The following is a 15,071-nucleotide window of genomic DNA, read 5'->3' on the forward strand; positions in this document are numbered from 1 at the left end:
CTCGGCTCTCGTGGCTACGCCAAAAAGATGCCAGAATTTGAAGCAGAACTTCAAAAGATGGATCGCCTTAGCTGAGGAAGGCGTTTAGGTTGAGACAGCCGATTGGGAGCCTAGATCGGTATTATACTGTATGGGGAGAAATGTACGGCACGCCGAGGACGGGAGCTTTAGCTCCTCAAATCAACCCATGAGCGAACTCATCCAGAGGATCTCCTAGGTAACTGAGGAGGTGAGGCAAGGGACTCGCACTTCTAATAGGGAGAAAGACGTGCTCACCCAAGCACTCAGAACCAAGGAGCACCCTGGTCGCACTAGAGGAACCGGTGTTGTTCCTTGGAAACTAGCATTCCCCAAGAATCTAACACTTATCGGAGCCGCTCGAGGGGTAGAGCGGAACATGAGGCAGAGTATTTGAGGAGACTAAAAGAGATGGAAGACAGAATGGAAGCACGGATTGAGGCGACCGTTGAAGCGGAGTCGAGCAAATTTTGCTGTCCAAGGGGTCAGTAGTACCATCAAAACCCTACTCCTAGTGCCTTTAGCCCACAGTTTAGGGGTCGCAGCAGCTGTGGATCGACCCTCGCTCGATCGAAGAAGAGGCAAATGTGCCTCATCCGGTGGACGACATCACTGAACCCATCAATGTCAGGTTGTACATCCGTCAGGAATGGACAAAGGACAAGGTGGCGCTCGGCCAGGCCTGGCCTGTAGGGAGATAGGACAATTAATGGCCTGCCCAATTCCACTGGGGTACGCTCGCATCACCATTGACAGAATACTTGATAAGAAGTATAACAAGATACCCATTGAGTACCCCATAGCGGAAGACAGGCCTGAAACTTGGTCAAAATAAGGGCTCTCAAGTGGCCTGGCGCAAGCGCTTCATTAAGCTTGACCATCAATTGTCCTCTGATGATGAGGACGACTGCGAGTCTTCGCCCACCCGCGATGATCACTCACCATCTCCCAACTAGAGATCACTCCCCTCCTCATCCGGAGCCATCACCCCCGAGAAGACAGAGGTCTCCTTCTATTCCTCCTCGTCCGACTCCATCTTCATCAGCCCCGAGAAAAGAGACTCCTCCTCCTCCATCTTCATCAGCTACCGGGAAAACAGAATTCTCATCATCATCCTCCTCCTCCACCTCAGCCCAAAACAAGATCAAGGACATCCTCGCAGTCGCAGAAAAGGTCCTTGGATTCAGTCGCTAATGCTCCCAAAGTGGACCAATAGAAAAGAAAAAGGCCGTTCAGTGGCAGCGTTACCACCTTGATGAAAGAAAAATTTACAGCACACATCTCGAAGGAAGATTGTGTTAGTTTCTTCAATCTATGTGCCTCACTGCCTCCGTTTTTGTTGAAGTCCGAATTCGAAAGGCAAACACAGAATAAATACGCTACAACAAGAGACGAAGAAATACACAATAAAGATTTAAGGAACATTATGAAGTTAGTCGAAGACAACCCTGATTTAACCATGGAAGAGGCCGCGAACATCTATTATGATGTACAAGGGACGGGAACACCGGCAATGAAGTATGAAAGGGGCAATCTTTTGGTTCCCGATCATGAGTATAAAAATCTAACAACATATATGCGCCAGTTACATGAATATTACATGGCTCAAGCAACAGAGACGGATGACTTTGGTTTTGAGGTTATTATCCGTTCGCCACATGTTTTCCAATATCCTGAAGAAGAGAAGTTCGATGTCGAGTGGGAGTGCTTGTTCTAGCTATACCAGAAACTGCTCTCTCGATGTTCAAATGTTGACGCTGTGGACTATGTAAGTACCCTACACGCACGATATTACAATTAACTACTCTCTCGAGACACAAATTGTTAACTTTTGAGCACTTCCCATGATTTTATGTAGGTGTATAGCAAAATTTTGCATTCTAAAAAGCAAATAGGGATTACATAGGTTTCTTGGACCCCATGCGAGTCAATGAGAGGACATGTCTAGGCCTCTATGGATGTGACTGTGGAAGACCTAAAATAGAGATTGATTGCTGTTTTCGACGAATTCACGATGAAGAAGAAAACCCACATACTTCTAGCCTACAACTGCGAGTATGTGTTCTCGGCTTTTAATTTTATGCTTCTTTTTTCGTTAAGATTATTCGATAATTAGGATTCTGTGATTGCAGCAACCATTTCGTCTTCATTTGTATTAATCTTGCTAAAAATCTGCTCGAGGTGTGGGACTCGAAGAAAAAACCATTTCATCATCTCGATGCACTGGTGGCAGTGCTGGATTAGTAAGCGATCCTAATAACTATTATTTTCTAATCACACATACCGCTTTCTAATGTTTCTCCTTTTAATGTTGCTCAGTGTCCGAAGAAGACATATCGGTGGAACGCCGGTCCCATTCAAGGTTGTCAAAATGGAGGGGAAGTACCTATCACAGCCGACGGGAAACAATGAATGTGGGTTTTATGTAATGTGGGCAATGCTTCGCTACATCGGCGGGAAATCAGAAGAAGCCGATAAGTTGGTGTGTATAATCCCCATTTCATTTATGTCTGTTAATAATTCAACAAAATGATTTACTGTTCCTCTTTGGATATCATCTTTTTTGGAACGACAGTGCAAGAAATATAAGCACGAAAGGCTTGCTAGACATGGAGATCGTCGCACTACAATCGGAGCTGGCAAAATTCATCTTAGCCGAGGTATTGGAAAAAGATGGAGTATTTTTCATTGCACAATTCATGAAGTACAAGGACCAGTATGGCCTAGAGCGGACTCGCCAGATTATTGTAAGAAGTCCTGAGAAGCATGTGTGAAGTCCAAGAACATTTCTTTTTTATTTTGAGGGATCGAGATGTGGATAAGAACATTTGAATTGTAATCGTAACATTTGTAATGTTTAATATTGATGGACCTGTCGTCTACGTAGCGTGTATAAAGCGAAACCTGATTCCACGAAAAAATATAAATTAAAATAAATTATAAAACAATAAAATACGAACGGGCCATCACCACTGGTTGCAACAAACCGGTAGTGTTGTCGTAACCATCACTGCCGGTTAGAAGCAAACCTGATAGTGTTGTCTTGCTCAACACTACCGGCTTGAACCATGAATCGACACTGATAGTTACAAGAACACTGCCGGTTTGATCCATGAACCGACACTGATATTTACTACAACACTTGCTGGTTTGATCCATGAACCGACAGTGTAGGCTTGCTGAACACTGCTGTCTTGAGCCAAGAACCGACACTCTTAAAGCAACTGTCACTGTCGTTTGGCACTACAAACTGGTAGTGTTGTTCAACTAGAAACCCCTCGGCGGAGCCAGGAACTGACACTGTTTCCTGTAGATCAGTGTCGGTTTTTAAGGACCTGGCAGTGATGTCAACCCCCATCACTGCCGGTATGCCACTGTCGGTTCAAAACCCGGCAGTGAAGTGGGGTTTTTGAACCAGCAGTGATGTCTAGATCTAGGGTAGTGTGATATGGGTACATGGAGTACATTATATAGGCAAGGATCAGGAAGGGTTTATAGAAACACCCAATCCACAGTGATCCTTGCCTAATCAATAATCATCTACCATAATCCCTAGAGGCAGCCTAGCCGATAGGCTTGGGCGCCTAGGCCCATGGCCAGCCCATAAGGCGCCTATTCTAACATGCCCCCACTAGTTGAATCAGTCAGCCACTCTACACGTTTAGACTGGATCTAAACTCCATGAACACTGAAGAAGGCAGCCCTTTGGTGAAGATATCCGCATACTATGAAGAAGTGGGAACATGCAGAACATGAAGATCACCAATGGCGACTCGCTCCCAGACGAACTGGAGATCAATCTCAATGTGCTTGGTTCGCTGATGCTGTATCGGGTAGGAGGTCATGTAGATAGCACAAATGTTGTCGCAATACACCAGTGTAGCGCGCCAAGAGGGGCATGCAGCTCTAGGAGAAGCTGGCGCAAGCCAGGTAGGCCTTAGCAACTCCATTGGCCACCGCGCTGATACTCGGCTTCAGCACTAGGATCTTGACACCAGTGTTCTGGTGCTTGGAGGACTAGGAGACAAGATTGTCACCAATAAACACAGCATAGCCTGAGGTGGACTTGCTGGGGTGTCTGGACAACCATGCCCAATCAGTGTCGGTGTAGACGACAAGACTAGCCGAAAGTAGACGGTCGCAAGCAGGAGACCAAGGTGGAGAGTGCCTCGAACATAGCATAGAATCCTGCTTCAGAGCTGCAAGGTGAGGCTCACGAGGATCATGCATATGAAGACAGACTTGCTGCACAGCATATGCAGTATCCGGCTGAGTGAACATCAGGTACTGTAAGGCTCCAGTAAAACTACAAAAGTCTGAAGGGTCAGAGATAGGAGTGCCATATGCTGCAGCAATCTTCGAATTGGTGTCAACTAGAGTTGAACACGGCTTACACTCTGCCATCCCAACGCGATCAAGAATGTCCAGCATATATTGTTGCTGAGAAAGAAGAAGGTCATCACCACTTCGCTGAACATGCATACCGAGGAAGTAATGTAGTTCACCAAGGTCCTTCATAGCGAACTCCCGCTGAAGGGCTGAGATGATCCACCGAAGAAGGCTGGGTGAGGAAGCTATGAGGACGATGTCATCAACATAGAGCAACAGGTAGGCTGTGTCTGATTTGCACTGGTAAATGAAGAGCGAGGTGTCTGACTTGGCTTTAGCAAACCCAAGGGAGAGCAAATGTGTGGCCATGCGACTGTACCAAGCACGAGGGGCCTGCTTGAGGCCATATAGTGACTTCTTCAGGTGACAAACATAGTCCAGATGAGCTGAATCTTCGAACCCTGACAGCTACTGATAATAAACTGTCTCTGTCAGGTTGCCATGAAGAAAGGCATTCTTCACATCAAGCTAGGTGGATAGGCCAACAGCGTGAGAGAGCTAGGGAGAGCACCTGTGCGAACAGTAGCAGGCTTCACCATGGGACTGAATGTCTCATCAAAGTCCACACCTAGGCCTGCTGGGTAAAGTCGCGGAGAACCCAGCGCACCTTGTGCCTTATGAGGGAGCCATCAGACTGAAACTTGTGCTTGAAGATCCACTTTCCAGGTGACAACAGTTGGCCCGAGGGGGGTGAGGCACGAGATCCCAAGTGTGATTCTTCAGCAGGGTACTGTGTTCCTCTTCCATTGTAGCTCGCCAAGTGGGGTCGGCAAGAGCGCTATGGAAGGTCTTCGGTATCGAGTGACATAGACGTAGCGTGGTACGTAGCAGGCATCCAAAAACTGCTCTTCGGAACGTGTGCCCTATGGCGTGCTATTTGGTCACAGGAGGGACAACAACAACACCTTTGGGCAGTAGGAGCGTCGTGGCTAGTGCAGGCGCAGCCTGGGTGGCTAGTGTAGGTGCAGCCGGGGCGGCGGTTGTAGAAGCAGTTGGAGCAGGCGGTGGTCTAGGCCAGCGCGTGTAGTGGTAGGTGAAGGCGCGGTCTGGACGAACAGGCAGGAACCCGAGTGGGGCCCATGTGGTGCCTGAGGAGGTGACATCGGCGTTGGGGAGCCCGCGGTCGGTGTTGGAGACTATGAGCTCGCGTGAAGCATTGGCGGGATGTGCAGCAGGCGAGGTGGAGCACCTCCAGTCATGCTGGGCAGTTCCTGAGCCACACGTGGCGCGGGAGGGGCCTCGACGTCCGTAGCGCAGGCATGATGTAGAGCACTAGCGCCGGGGGATTAGCAGTGGTCGCTGGGGGATCAGTAGCAGCCATCGGAGGCATCGGGGGCACCCCAAGCATAGTCTTAGAGGGACCGGCAGGGGCGCTGGTGACGTCAGAGGTGCTGGATGGTGTTCCTGCAGACAAAAACTTGTTCAACGGTCCAATAGGAGCGGGCACAACATCAGTAGCATCAAGAAAATCAGTCCATCGGAAAGACTAGGACCATTGCGCTCAGCAAAAGGGAAGGCCATTTCATCGAAGATGACATGCCGAGAGATGATGACTCTATTGGAGGAGAGGTCAAGGCAGCGGTATCCTTTGTGGTGAGCAGAATAGCCTAGGAAGATGCACAAGGCAGACCTAGGAGCGAGTTTATGAGGAGCGGTGGTGGACATGTTGGGATAACACTTGCAGCCAAAGACTCATAGGTGATCATACGTCGGTGGTGTGCCGTATAGGGCAAGGTGTGGCGTGGAGAACTTAGAGTCTTGGTGGGTAATATGTTAAATAGAAGGGTCACTGTGGAGAGGGCCTCCACCCAGTAGTAGGGAGGCATAGATGCCTTGAAAGAGCATGGAGCGAACAACGTTATTGATGGAGCGAATAATGCGTTCAGCTTTACCATTTTGAGGCGAGGTGTAGGGGCAGGACATACGAAGATGGATGCCCTGGGTGAGGAAGAAGTGACGGGTGCTAGAGTTGTCAAACTCTTTCCCGTTGTCGCACTGGACAGCCTTGATGTGGGCACCAAATTGGGTAGAGGCGTGGGCGATGAAGTGGGCAAGCGTACTAAAAGTGTCAGATTTAAGTCGCAAAGGGAAAGTCCACAAGTAGTGAGTGCAATCATCAAGTATAACCAAATAGTATTTGTAACCAGAAACACTGACAATTGGAGATGTCCACAAGTCACAATGAATAAGATCAAACTTGCTAGACGCACGAGAGGTGGACGAATGAAAGGGCAGACGAACATGATGCCCTAACTGACAAGCGTGACATAGATCTAAACAATCCTAATGTGACAGGAAACACTAGACGCAAGCTTCGACAACACCTCATGACCGGGGTGACCGAGATGCCAATGCCACAGTGGGGAGGGAGCCTGAGTGACAAAGGAGTGTGCTAGAGGTAAGCGCAGTGGATAGAGCGGCCCGGAGCTATTGCACCTGATGATCTCGGTCCGAGATGGAAGAACCTTCACAGAACAACCAGCGGGGTCAAACTCAATAGAACAATTGTTGTTGATAGTGAATTGGCGAACAGAGATGAGATTCTTAATAAGTTGTGGTCACACAAGGACATTATTAAGACGTAAAGTAGGGGACAACTCTGTGGAGCCAGTGACAGTAACAGGAAGCATGGAACTATTACCGACAATAATAGATGAAGGAGTAGGATACCATGAGAATAGAACATGTGAAAGGGAGGAAGACTGAGATGTCATATGTGAAGTAGCACCTGTGTCGAAGTACCACTCGTTGGACGAAGGAGGGGTCAACTATGTCATGCTGAAGGCGGAGGCGAGGGCCGTCGGGTCCCAAGAAGGGAGGCCGGCCACAGGGTTGTAGTACCCCAGGGCGACCCACTGTCCTGAGCCATCAGGGGCAGCGACGACAGTAGGCTGCTGCTTGGGCGAGGAGGGCATGCTGTTGTGCCTACTGCTATGCCTGCAGATGAGGGGGCACCGGGATGGATGCCAGCGGAGGACGAGGACCCCCTGGCCACATCTAAATGGAGCCCATCCATGGGTTGTAGACGCTGGGCTAGGGGCGACCACCGGCGGACAGGCTTGCTAGCCGCCAGCCAGCTGCTGCTGCTACTTGCTGGGCGCCTAGAGGGAGGGTGGTGGCCTCCAGTGCTGTTGCTGCCACTAGGGCCCCCCTTTTCCACCACCGCCGTGCCTGCTACGGCGATTGCCGTTGGAGGACTTAGGGCCGCCAGCGCCCCCGGAGCCCGTGTTGGACGTGGGCAAGGTAGCACTAGAGGAGCTTGCTGCAGGTGGAGGCAGCGAGAGCAGTGGCAGGGGACTCCTTCTTGTTCTCTAATGTGAGTTCCTCGAGGATGAGGTCATCATGAGCCTCCAGGAAGGTGGGGAAGGGCCGGCTGTGGCGCAAGAGGGCCTCGACATGGCTGAAGCGCTTGTTGAGGCCACGGATCACGTTAAGGATGAGGGTGCGGTCGATGATCACTTCGCCAAGAGCCATGAGGTCGTCAGCCATCTTCTTCAGTAGGTAGTAGTAGTCGGTGACGGAGAGGTCGCCCTGGATGAAGTTGCGAAACCGCGTCTCAAGGTGGATGGAGCGAGCCTCCCGGTTGCCGAGGAACTGTGACTCAACGGCGAGCCAGGCATGCCGGGCAGTGGAGCCCTGGGCGGAGATGATCTCGGTAAGGTCATCGGTGAGGGTGGCGACGATCCAGGACTTGACAACGCAGTCCATCCGAGCCCAGTCAGGGGAGATCGGGGCTGGAGGTTCCTCGTGGACGTGGTCCTAAAGAGAAAACTTCCCGAGGATGAGCAGGAACTGATCATGCCAGTGGTTCAAGTTACCGGAGTCGATGTCGAGGACGGTGGTGACGTGGTTCCGGATGTTGTTGATGGCGATGGCCTGGGCGTGCAGTTGTAGCAGTGCCATGGCCTCATGGAGGAGCATCGCTGAGGTGAGGTCGGGAGGAGACGTTGAAGATGTGCTGGAGGAGGTGCTGCTAGGTGCACCGGGGGTAGCAGCGGCGGCGGTGGCCGCTCGCTCCTTGGCTACGCGCGCTAGGGCTTCGCTGGCGTGGGCAGCAACCGCGTCGCGATCTTTGACGGTGGCTGCAGCCTCCTCCTCGGCCTGGGCAGCACGAGCCAGGGCGGCCTGGTGCTCCTTGTCGAGAAGTTGGGCGGCGGCGACGGCGGCGTTGTTCGCCTTCTCCTTGGCCTGGCGGGCCGCGATCTCATCAGCAGTGACGTCCCCAGACCTGGGGGAGGACGGGGGAGTGGGAGACATGATGCGCGTCACGGCAGGGCCGGCGCGCGGGCGCTGCACGGCAGAAGCTGGCGTGCAGGGGTGTGCAGCGGAAGGGAAGACCTAAACCTAGGCGGCTGATACCATGAGAGCGAATAGGTCTCGGGAAATTGTGATAGATTGATATGGGTACATGGAGTACATTATATAGGCAAGGATCAGGAAGGGTCTATAGAAACACCCAATCAACGGTGATCCTTGCCTAATCAATAATCATCTACCATAATCCCTAGAGGCAGCCCAGCCGATAGGCTTGGGCGCCAGGCCCATGGCCAACCCATAAGGCGCCTATTCTAACAATTTGTTCTGAATGGCTATCATTTTAGTAATTTGTTAATTTGCTTTTTCCATTTGACAGAGTATGTCTGGGGAATATTAGTTTCAGATCTTTGTAGCAACAAACATGTCAAAAAAGCATATGAAGCTAGATTGCTAGAATGTAGTTGCATTGCCTATTTTACAATAATGAGACAGGTGTTTTTTCAACCCACAGTACAATGGATTACTAACTGTCCTTTGTTACTTCTAATTTTATCCGCTAGAATCTCTGAAGCTGTGGTGTCCAAAATGTTATTGTTATGTACTTTCTGTAGATGAAGAATCACAGAAGTCATTTCAGAATGCTATATTTATGGTACATTAGGATTTCCTTCTTCAAAAATTCCAAATTCATTGCAACCAGAAGCATTAGTAAGTCCAATTACAATTCCATTTCCACTTACCATATTCCTCACATCATTTTGCCCTTCCATGTCAAACCAAAAACAAAAGACTAGGGCCTCCAATAGTTACAGCAGTCAAGAACTATGAAGTTAACAAACATACCAACCAGCACTCACAAAAACCACAAACAACTTTCAGAATCCTTTCACCACTAAAACAAGTTAGAATCAGAACTGTCCAATCGGTATTTATGTAAGGCTAGGTTAGGCTAGACATCCTTCTCCTGTGCTGATGTAGGGGCGGTCTGGAGCCAAAGCTTTCCCTCCGCCGCGGTGCTGATGCAGCTGTCGAGTCGATGCTGTTGTTACTTACGTTGATCTGATCAGACTTGACTGGCAAGCACTTCATCTTGGGCACACTAGATGAGAATGCCACTGACCTAGCCTTGGCTGCATTCTTGCAGCTCGAGTAGCTGAATGACTGGCTCCCACCCAGCTCAGCTGGATATCTGTTTACTGACTTTGTCAGCCTCGGCTTACTAAGAAAATGGCTTCCCGCACTATGTCTTTGCCGGCTGCAGACCCTGGAGCGCATGAAGTGAGAGCTGAACTGTGAGATAGCCTGCTCTTATGCCTTCTCTGTTGTGTGTGGGCTCTCTGTGGCATCAATATGGCCTACCACTAGAAGTGCTTCTCCGTGATCCCTTCTCATCACTGAGAGCCTGACAAACAGATGAAGTGAGCTTCTTCTTCTCTTCAAGTGAGATCTCTGCTCTGCTTATTTGTTCATTGAGATACTTCAGCTCTTCCTCAGCAGTGCAGATTTCCCTGTCAAGCTCTATGAGCCTCTTCTGCTTCAACATTTTCAGATCCTACATCAGAAAGGATCAGTCTTAAATATAATGAGACTTTTGCCATGGTGGTAACAATTGCTCGTTCCATTTGTATACCTACTTCTGGAATTTCTCTATTTGATTCAATTGATCTGGCTCGTTTCGCAAAGTTCAGGGAAAAGACCTGTCTCACCAACATCAACCTCAGAAGGGCTGATGTGCACCACCATTAGAACTTTTGAACCATCACCTGTTATTTAGATAGTCAATATAACAATGGGAGGTTATCTTTGTTGCCAGGGGTTATGTTTTTTGTAAAATAAAATTCTTCAATTCGATCTAGAAGATGTTCCTTACCAAGCGAGTCACTGAGAATCTGGGTAAGCTTGCTGTTTCTGCACAAGTTAAAAGAAAAAGATATAAATATAGACGAAAGCACTGATGAGTAACTCCAATTGTGATTGAAATGTTAGAGTTTTTCAAACCATTAGAAATTTATATGGTAAGATTAACTGAAGAATGAGCTGTTACCTGTAAGGAACATGACTCCTCTTTCTCCTAAGTGCAGCAATGACATCTCCAAGTGCTGATAGGGAGAGGTTTATGGCCTTGCCCTCATCCATTGTAGAGCCAGATGCACTAGTCTTCAGCAACCGCTCACTGCCACCAAGATCGATGAGCCAGAGCTTGCTGACTTCTTCATTGGCTCCATGCCTCCTTATGGTAATCCTTGTCAAGATACACATAGACAGAGCTAAGGCACATAAAATTGGGTACTGTTCAAATTACCAAAACAGCAGCAACTGAAAGTTGGTAATTGGAACAGATTGTCAACCCACCAGTGTGACCAGCTCGAGACGTCATTGACGTTTGTCCAAGATGTTGATCGGGCTCGCCGTCCTCTACAGTACCACTGGTTGGCTTTCTTCAGGTCCGGTATTGAGACATCCTGTTGGCCCCTCAACTTCAACAGCACCACTTTTGGTTGCTAGTATGCTGAGATTACTGAAGTATACAAAGAAAATGGACATTAAAAATTTCCATATTGATTAGTGGTGATCTTTCTTCATGATTTATTGATGAACTTTCCGTTAAAAAGAATTACAGGTGAACTGATAGTCTTATCATGCTGTCTTAGATTCTGTTGACCTGAAGAGAGGCTGCCTGGGTGCCAGAAAGTCCCTGAGACTCCCCAAGTAGACCTCAAGCATGCTTATGGGGAAAGAGAGTGTGGATGAACTGTCTTCTGAAGCGTGAGAAAACAGTTCTTGGATAGCTCGAGGCACAATACCGAGCTTACCGTCAATTCCTTCCTTCAATCAGTTATACCTTCATATACCGCGGAAAGCTGAGTGGAATACAGATGCCATAAATTTAGCTCAAATCTGTTCAGAACAAGCACCAATTAACCATTGTGTAGGTTTTTCCTGTCCCAGTCTGGCCATAAGCGAGGATGCAGACATTGTGCCCGTCAAGTGCAGATCTGAGGATTGGTTTTACTTCTTGATAAACATCCTCTGCATGCACCACACTGAAATGAATCATAATGCCAAAAAAGACAAACCTACAAGTGAGTAAGCAAACAATTACCTTGTGTGGACTCCTGACCAAAAACCCTATCAACACTGAACTCTTTCTTGATCCCAACTGACTTGATTGCAATCCTCTCTTGTTGAACAGTAACTGGTGATTTGGTGTTCAAGTTGTTCGTTTGGACCAGTGGCCGTACCCGGCAGAAGACCCAAATACTTCCTGAATGTTGCCCAATATCTGAAGCTCAGGTTGTTGGAAATTCAAGCACTAACAACTGCTATCCAAAATTGAAGACTGTACCTTTCAGGTCAATGAGCTTGTCTGTTGGGCCCAAGACCACTCGCACGGGTGAGCAGTCCGCTCACCGGCGCTCTCGCACCTTCACTACGGCTGGAGGTAGAAGAGGGAGGGAGAACAGAACACGCGCACATACACAGCTCAAGCACCAGCATTGGCCGGAACTCAAGCAGAGGAGATGGCAAAACTGAGCTCGCTCTCTTTATTGAGTTGCAGTGAAAACAGTATATATAACTCTACTCATCTTGTCCTAATACACAGACATGTCCAGCTGTCATATCGCTACAGTGATTAGATGTGACAGCATGGCTGACTTTGGCGCCTGCCCATGCTGTGGCTACAGTGCGGCAGGAGAGCCTTTCGGCGCCTACTCCTGCCACGGCTATAGTGCAGCAGCAGGGGAGCCCTTTCGGCGCCTGCCCCTGCAGCGCGTACAGAGGGAGAACAACAGATTATTTTACAATTCTTGCCCTAATCTTGCTGCTAACACGAGAACCTACACCATGCCGATCATCTTCTTCAGCTCCGAGAACCGAATACGGCCGAGCGGCTTGGTGAAGACGTCCGCGAGTTGCCGACCAGTTTCGACGAACTCGATGACGATCTGCCCTCCATCGACACAGTCCCTGAGGAAGTGGAACTTGACGTCGATGTGCATGCTCCGATCGTGGAGAACCAGATTCTTCACGAGGGAGATGGCGGGCTAGTTGTCCACCATCAGTGCTGGTGGGTGAGCTTCCCAGCCGGCCAGCTCGCCCAGCAGCCGGCGTAGCCACACAGCTTAGCACGCCGCTGTGGCTGTCGCCACGTACTCTGCCTCGCACGTGGACAATGCTACCACCTTCTGCTTCAGTGACAGCCATTAGATTGGAGCCGACCCAAGGAAGACGAGCACGCCAGAGGTGCTCCACTGTCCGTCGATGTCCCCCGCCATGTCTACATCGCTGAACACAGTGAGCCGCATCCCACTCCCGCTGGTCTTGGGGAAGACGATCACCTGATCCACCGTGACGTAGCGCAGCAACCGCTTCACTGCAGCCCAGTGATCCTCTATGAAGCGGCTGATGTAGCCCACGACGAACGCAATGTCTGGCCTCATGTGAACTAGGTAGCACAGATCACCGATGATGCTCCGGTAGAGTGTTGCATCTACCTTCGCCATGGTGCTGGCCTTTGTCAGCTTTAGCCGCTCCTCCATCGGAGTCAAGCATGGCTTGCACTCAGCCATGCCGCTCCACTCCAACAGCTTCGAGGCGTATGTGCTCTGACCGAGCAATAGCGCCTCCTTTCCCTGCTTCACCTTGATGCCGAGGTAGTAGGAGAGAGCGCCGAGATCGCTCATTCGAAAACGAGCAGCCATCTCACGCTTGAAGCTGTCGATGTCTTCCGCACGCGCGCCGGATGACGATCAAGTCATCCACATACACGCCGACGATGAGCTCCTCCTTCCCCATCGCCACGTGTAGAGCGCGTGCTCAGTTGCACACCGCGTGAACCCAAGCGAGCCTAGCGTGTCGTCAAGCTTGGCGTTCCACGCTCGTGGGGCCTACCACAGCTCGTAGAGTGCCTTGCGTAGTTGGAGCACCTGGTGCTCCTCTCCCTTGACAGCAAAACCCAGAGCTTGTTTGACATAGACCTTCTCCACCAGCTCGCCATTGAGGAAGGCCAATTTTATATCCAGGTGATGGACGTGCCAGTCCATGGCCACTGCTAGAGCCAGTAGAAGTCAAATGAACTCCATGCACACTACCAGCGCAAAGACTTCCTCGAAGTCGATGCCCTCGCGCTGGGCAAAGCCACGGGCAGTCGAGGCACGCCTTGTGCTTGACAATGGTGCCGCGCTCGTCCCTCTTGACCTTGTACACCCACTTCAGGCCAATCGGACGACATCCTTGAGGCGGATCGACGAGCTCGCAAGTCTCATTTTCCTCGATCGCCTTCATCTCCTCTAGCATCGCCCATCGCCAGTTGGTGTTGCGCTCAGCCAGCGCGAACGTGGGTGGCTCCTCGGCACTGATGAGGAGCAGCTCTGGATCATCGAGCAGTCGACTCGCTAGGCCTGAGGCCTCTGTGCCGCCGACTGATGTCGTCCAGCCTATGAAACCACACCTCCTCACCGTCGTGGAAGGCATCCACGAACTCGGTGATGTCACTTCGAGGTGAGGCGAACTCTATCGGCGTCGATGGAGTCTCCTATTCCACCAGAGTGCTTAGCATAGCCCCTAGAGTGCTCGACACCCTAGGCTGCAGTGCTCGACACTACTTCTGGACCGCTCGTCACCACTCCTAGAGTGGTCGGCACCACTGCAGGAGTGCTCAGCACCAGTCTAAGAGTGGTCGGAACCACTACAAGACTGCTCGGACTCTGCTATGGGAGCACCTGGCACCCATCCTGGAGTGGTCGGCACCACTGCAGGACCGCTCGGCTCCACTCCTGGAGTGCTCGGCACCCCTCCCATAGTGCTCGGCACTGCCCCAGTAGTGCTCGGCTCTGCTGCTGGAGTGGTCGGCACCACCTCTCCAGCATCTCCACCACCATGGATGACCAAGTGCTCGACAATGAAGGTGCTGGTGAAGTCGCTAGCTCCCCCCCGTGCCCGGACTGTCCCAGTCCCAGGCCACCTTCTCATCGAACACGACGTCGCACGAGACAACAACCTTGCCTCCACGTGGGTCATAGAGTCGGTATGCCTTGGACCCTCCTCGTAGCCCAGGAGCACCATTGGTGTGCTCCTATCCTCTAGCTTGGTGAGGACCGGCTTTGTCTTCCTGACATGGTCGATGCAACCGAATGTCCTGAGGAAGGACATGCTCGGCTTGCGTCCATACCAAGCTTCGAATGGCGTCATGCCCTCCAGGGCCTTCGTGGGCGCGTGGTTGAGGATGAACACCGTCGTGGTCACTGCCTCACCTCAGAACCTTGCCGGCATGCTCTTGGCCTTCATCATTGATCGAGCCATACTGACCACCGTCTGGTTCCACCACTCCACTATGCCATTCTGCTGCGGCGAGTACGACGCGGTGTGGTGTCGCACCACACCTTGATCCACACAGTACGTAGTGA

At 50.6% G+C, this 15,071-nt stretch overlaps 2 protein-coding genes and 1 pseudogene across 2 annotated transcripts; all 3 read right to left on the reverse strand.

Moving 5' to 3' along the window:
* Positions 1-7,656: 7,656 nt before the first annotated feature.
* On the reverse strand, positions 7,657-8,115 carry LOC136480647 (uncharacterized). The gene has a single exon (XM_066478129.1). It carries the CDS (start codon positions 8,113-8,115, stop codon positions 7,657-7,659), a length of 459 nt encoding a protein of 152 aa, XP_066334226.1.
* Positions 8,116-9,523: 1,408 nt separating this feature from the next.
* On the reverse strand, positions 9,524-12,665 carry LOC136480648 (kinesin-like protein KIN-14O; annotated as a pseudogene).
* A 204-nt stretch (positions 12,666-12,869) lies between these two features.
* On the reverse strand, positions 12,870-13,367 carry LOC136480649 (uncharacterized mitochondrial protein AtMg00810-like). Its single transcript, XM_066478131.1, has one exon. It carries the CDS (start codon positions 13,365-13,367, stop codon positions 12,870-12,872), a length of 498 nt encoding a protein of 165 aa, XP_066334228.1.
* Positions 13,368-15,071: the final 1,704 nt, after the last annotated feature.

The sequence above is a fragment of the Miscanthus floridulus genome, chromosome 9 (genome assembly GCF_019320115.1).
Source record: "Miscanthus floridulus cultivar M001 chromosome 9, ASM1932011v1, whole genome shotgun sequence".
NCBI classification, from domain to species: domain Eukaryota; kingdom Viridiplantae; phylum Streptophyta; class Magnoliopsida; order Poales; family Poaceae; genus Miscanthus; species Miscanthus floridulus.

Bases quoted from the DNA above. Each gene is read 5' to 3' on its own strand.
- LOC136480647 (XM_066478129.1), bottom strand. From the start codon at position 8,115: ATGGACTGCGTTGTCAAGTCCTGGATCGTCGCCACCCTCACCGATGAC.
- LOC136480649 (XM_066478131.1), bottom strand. From the start codon at position 13,367: ATGGCTGCTCGTTTTCGAATGAGCGATCTCGGCGCTCTCTCCTACTAC.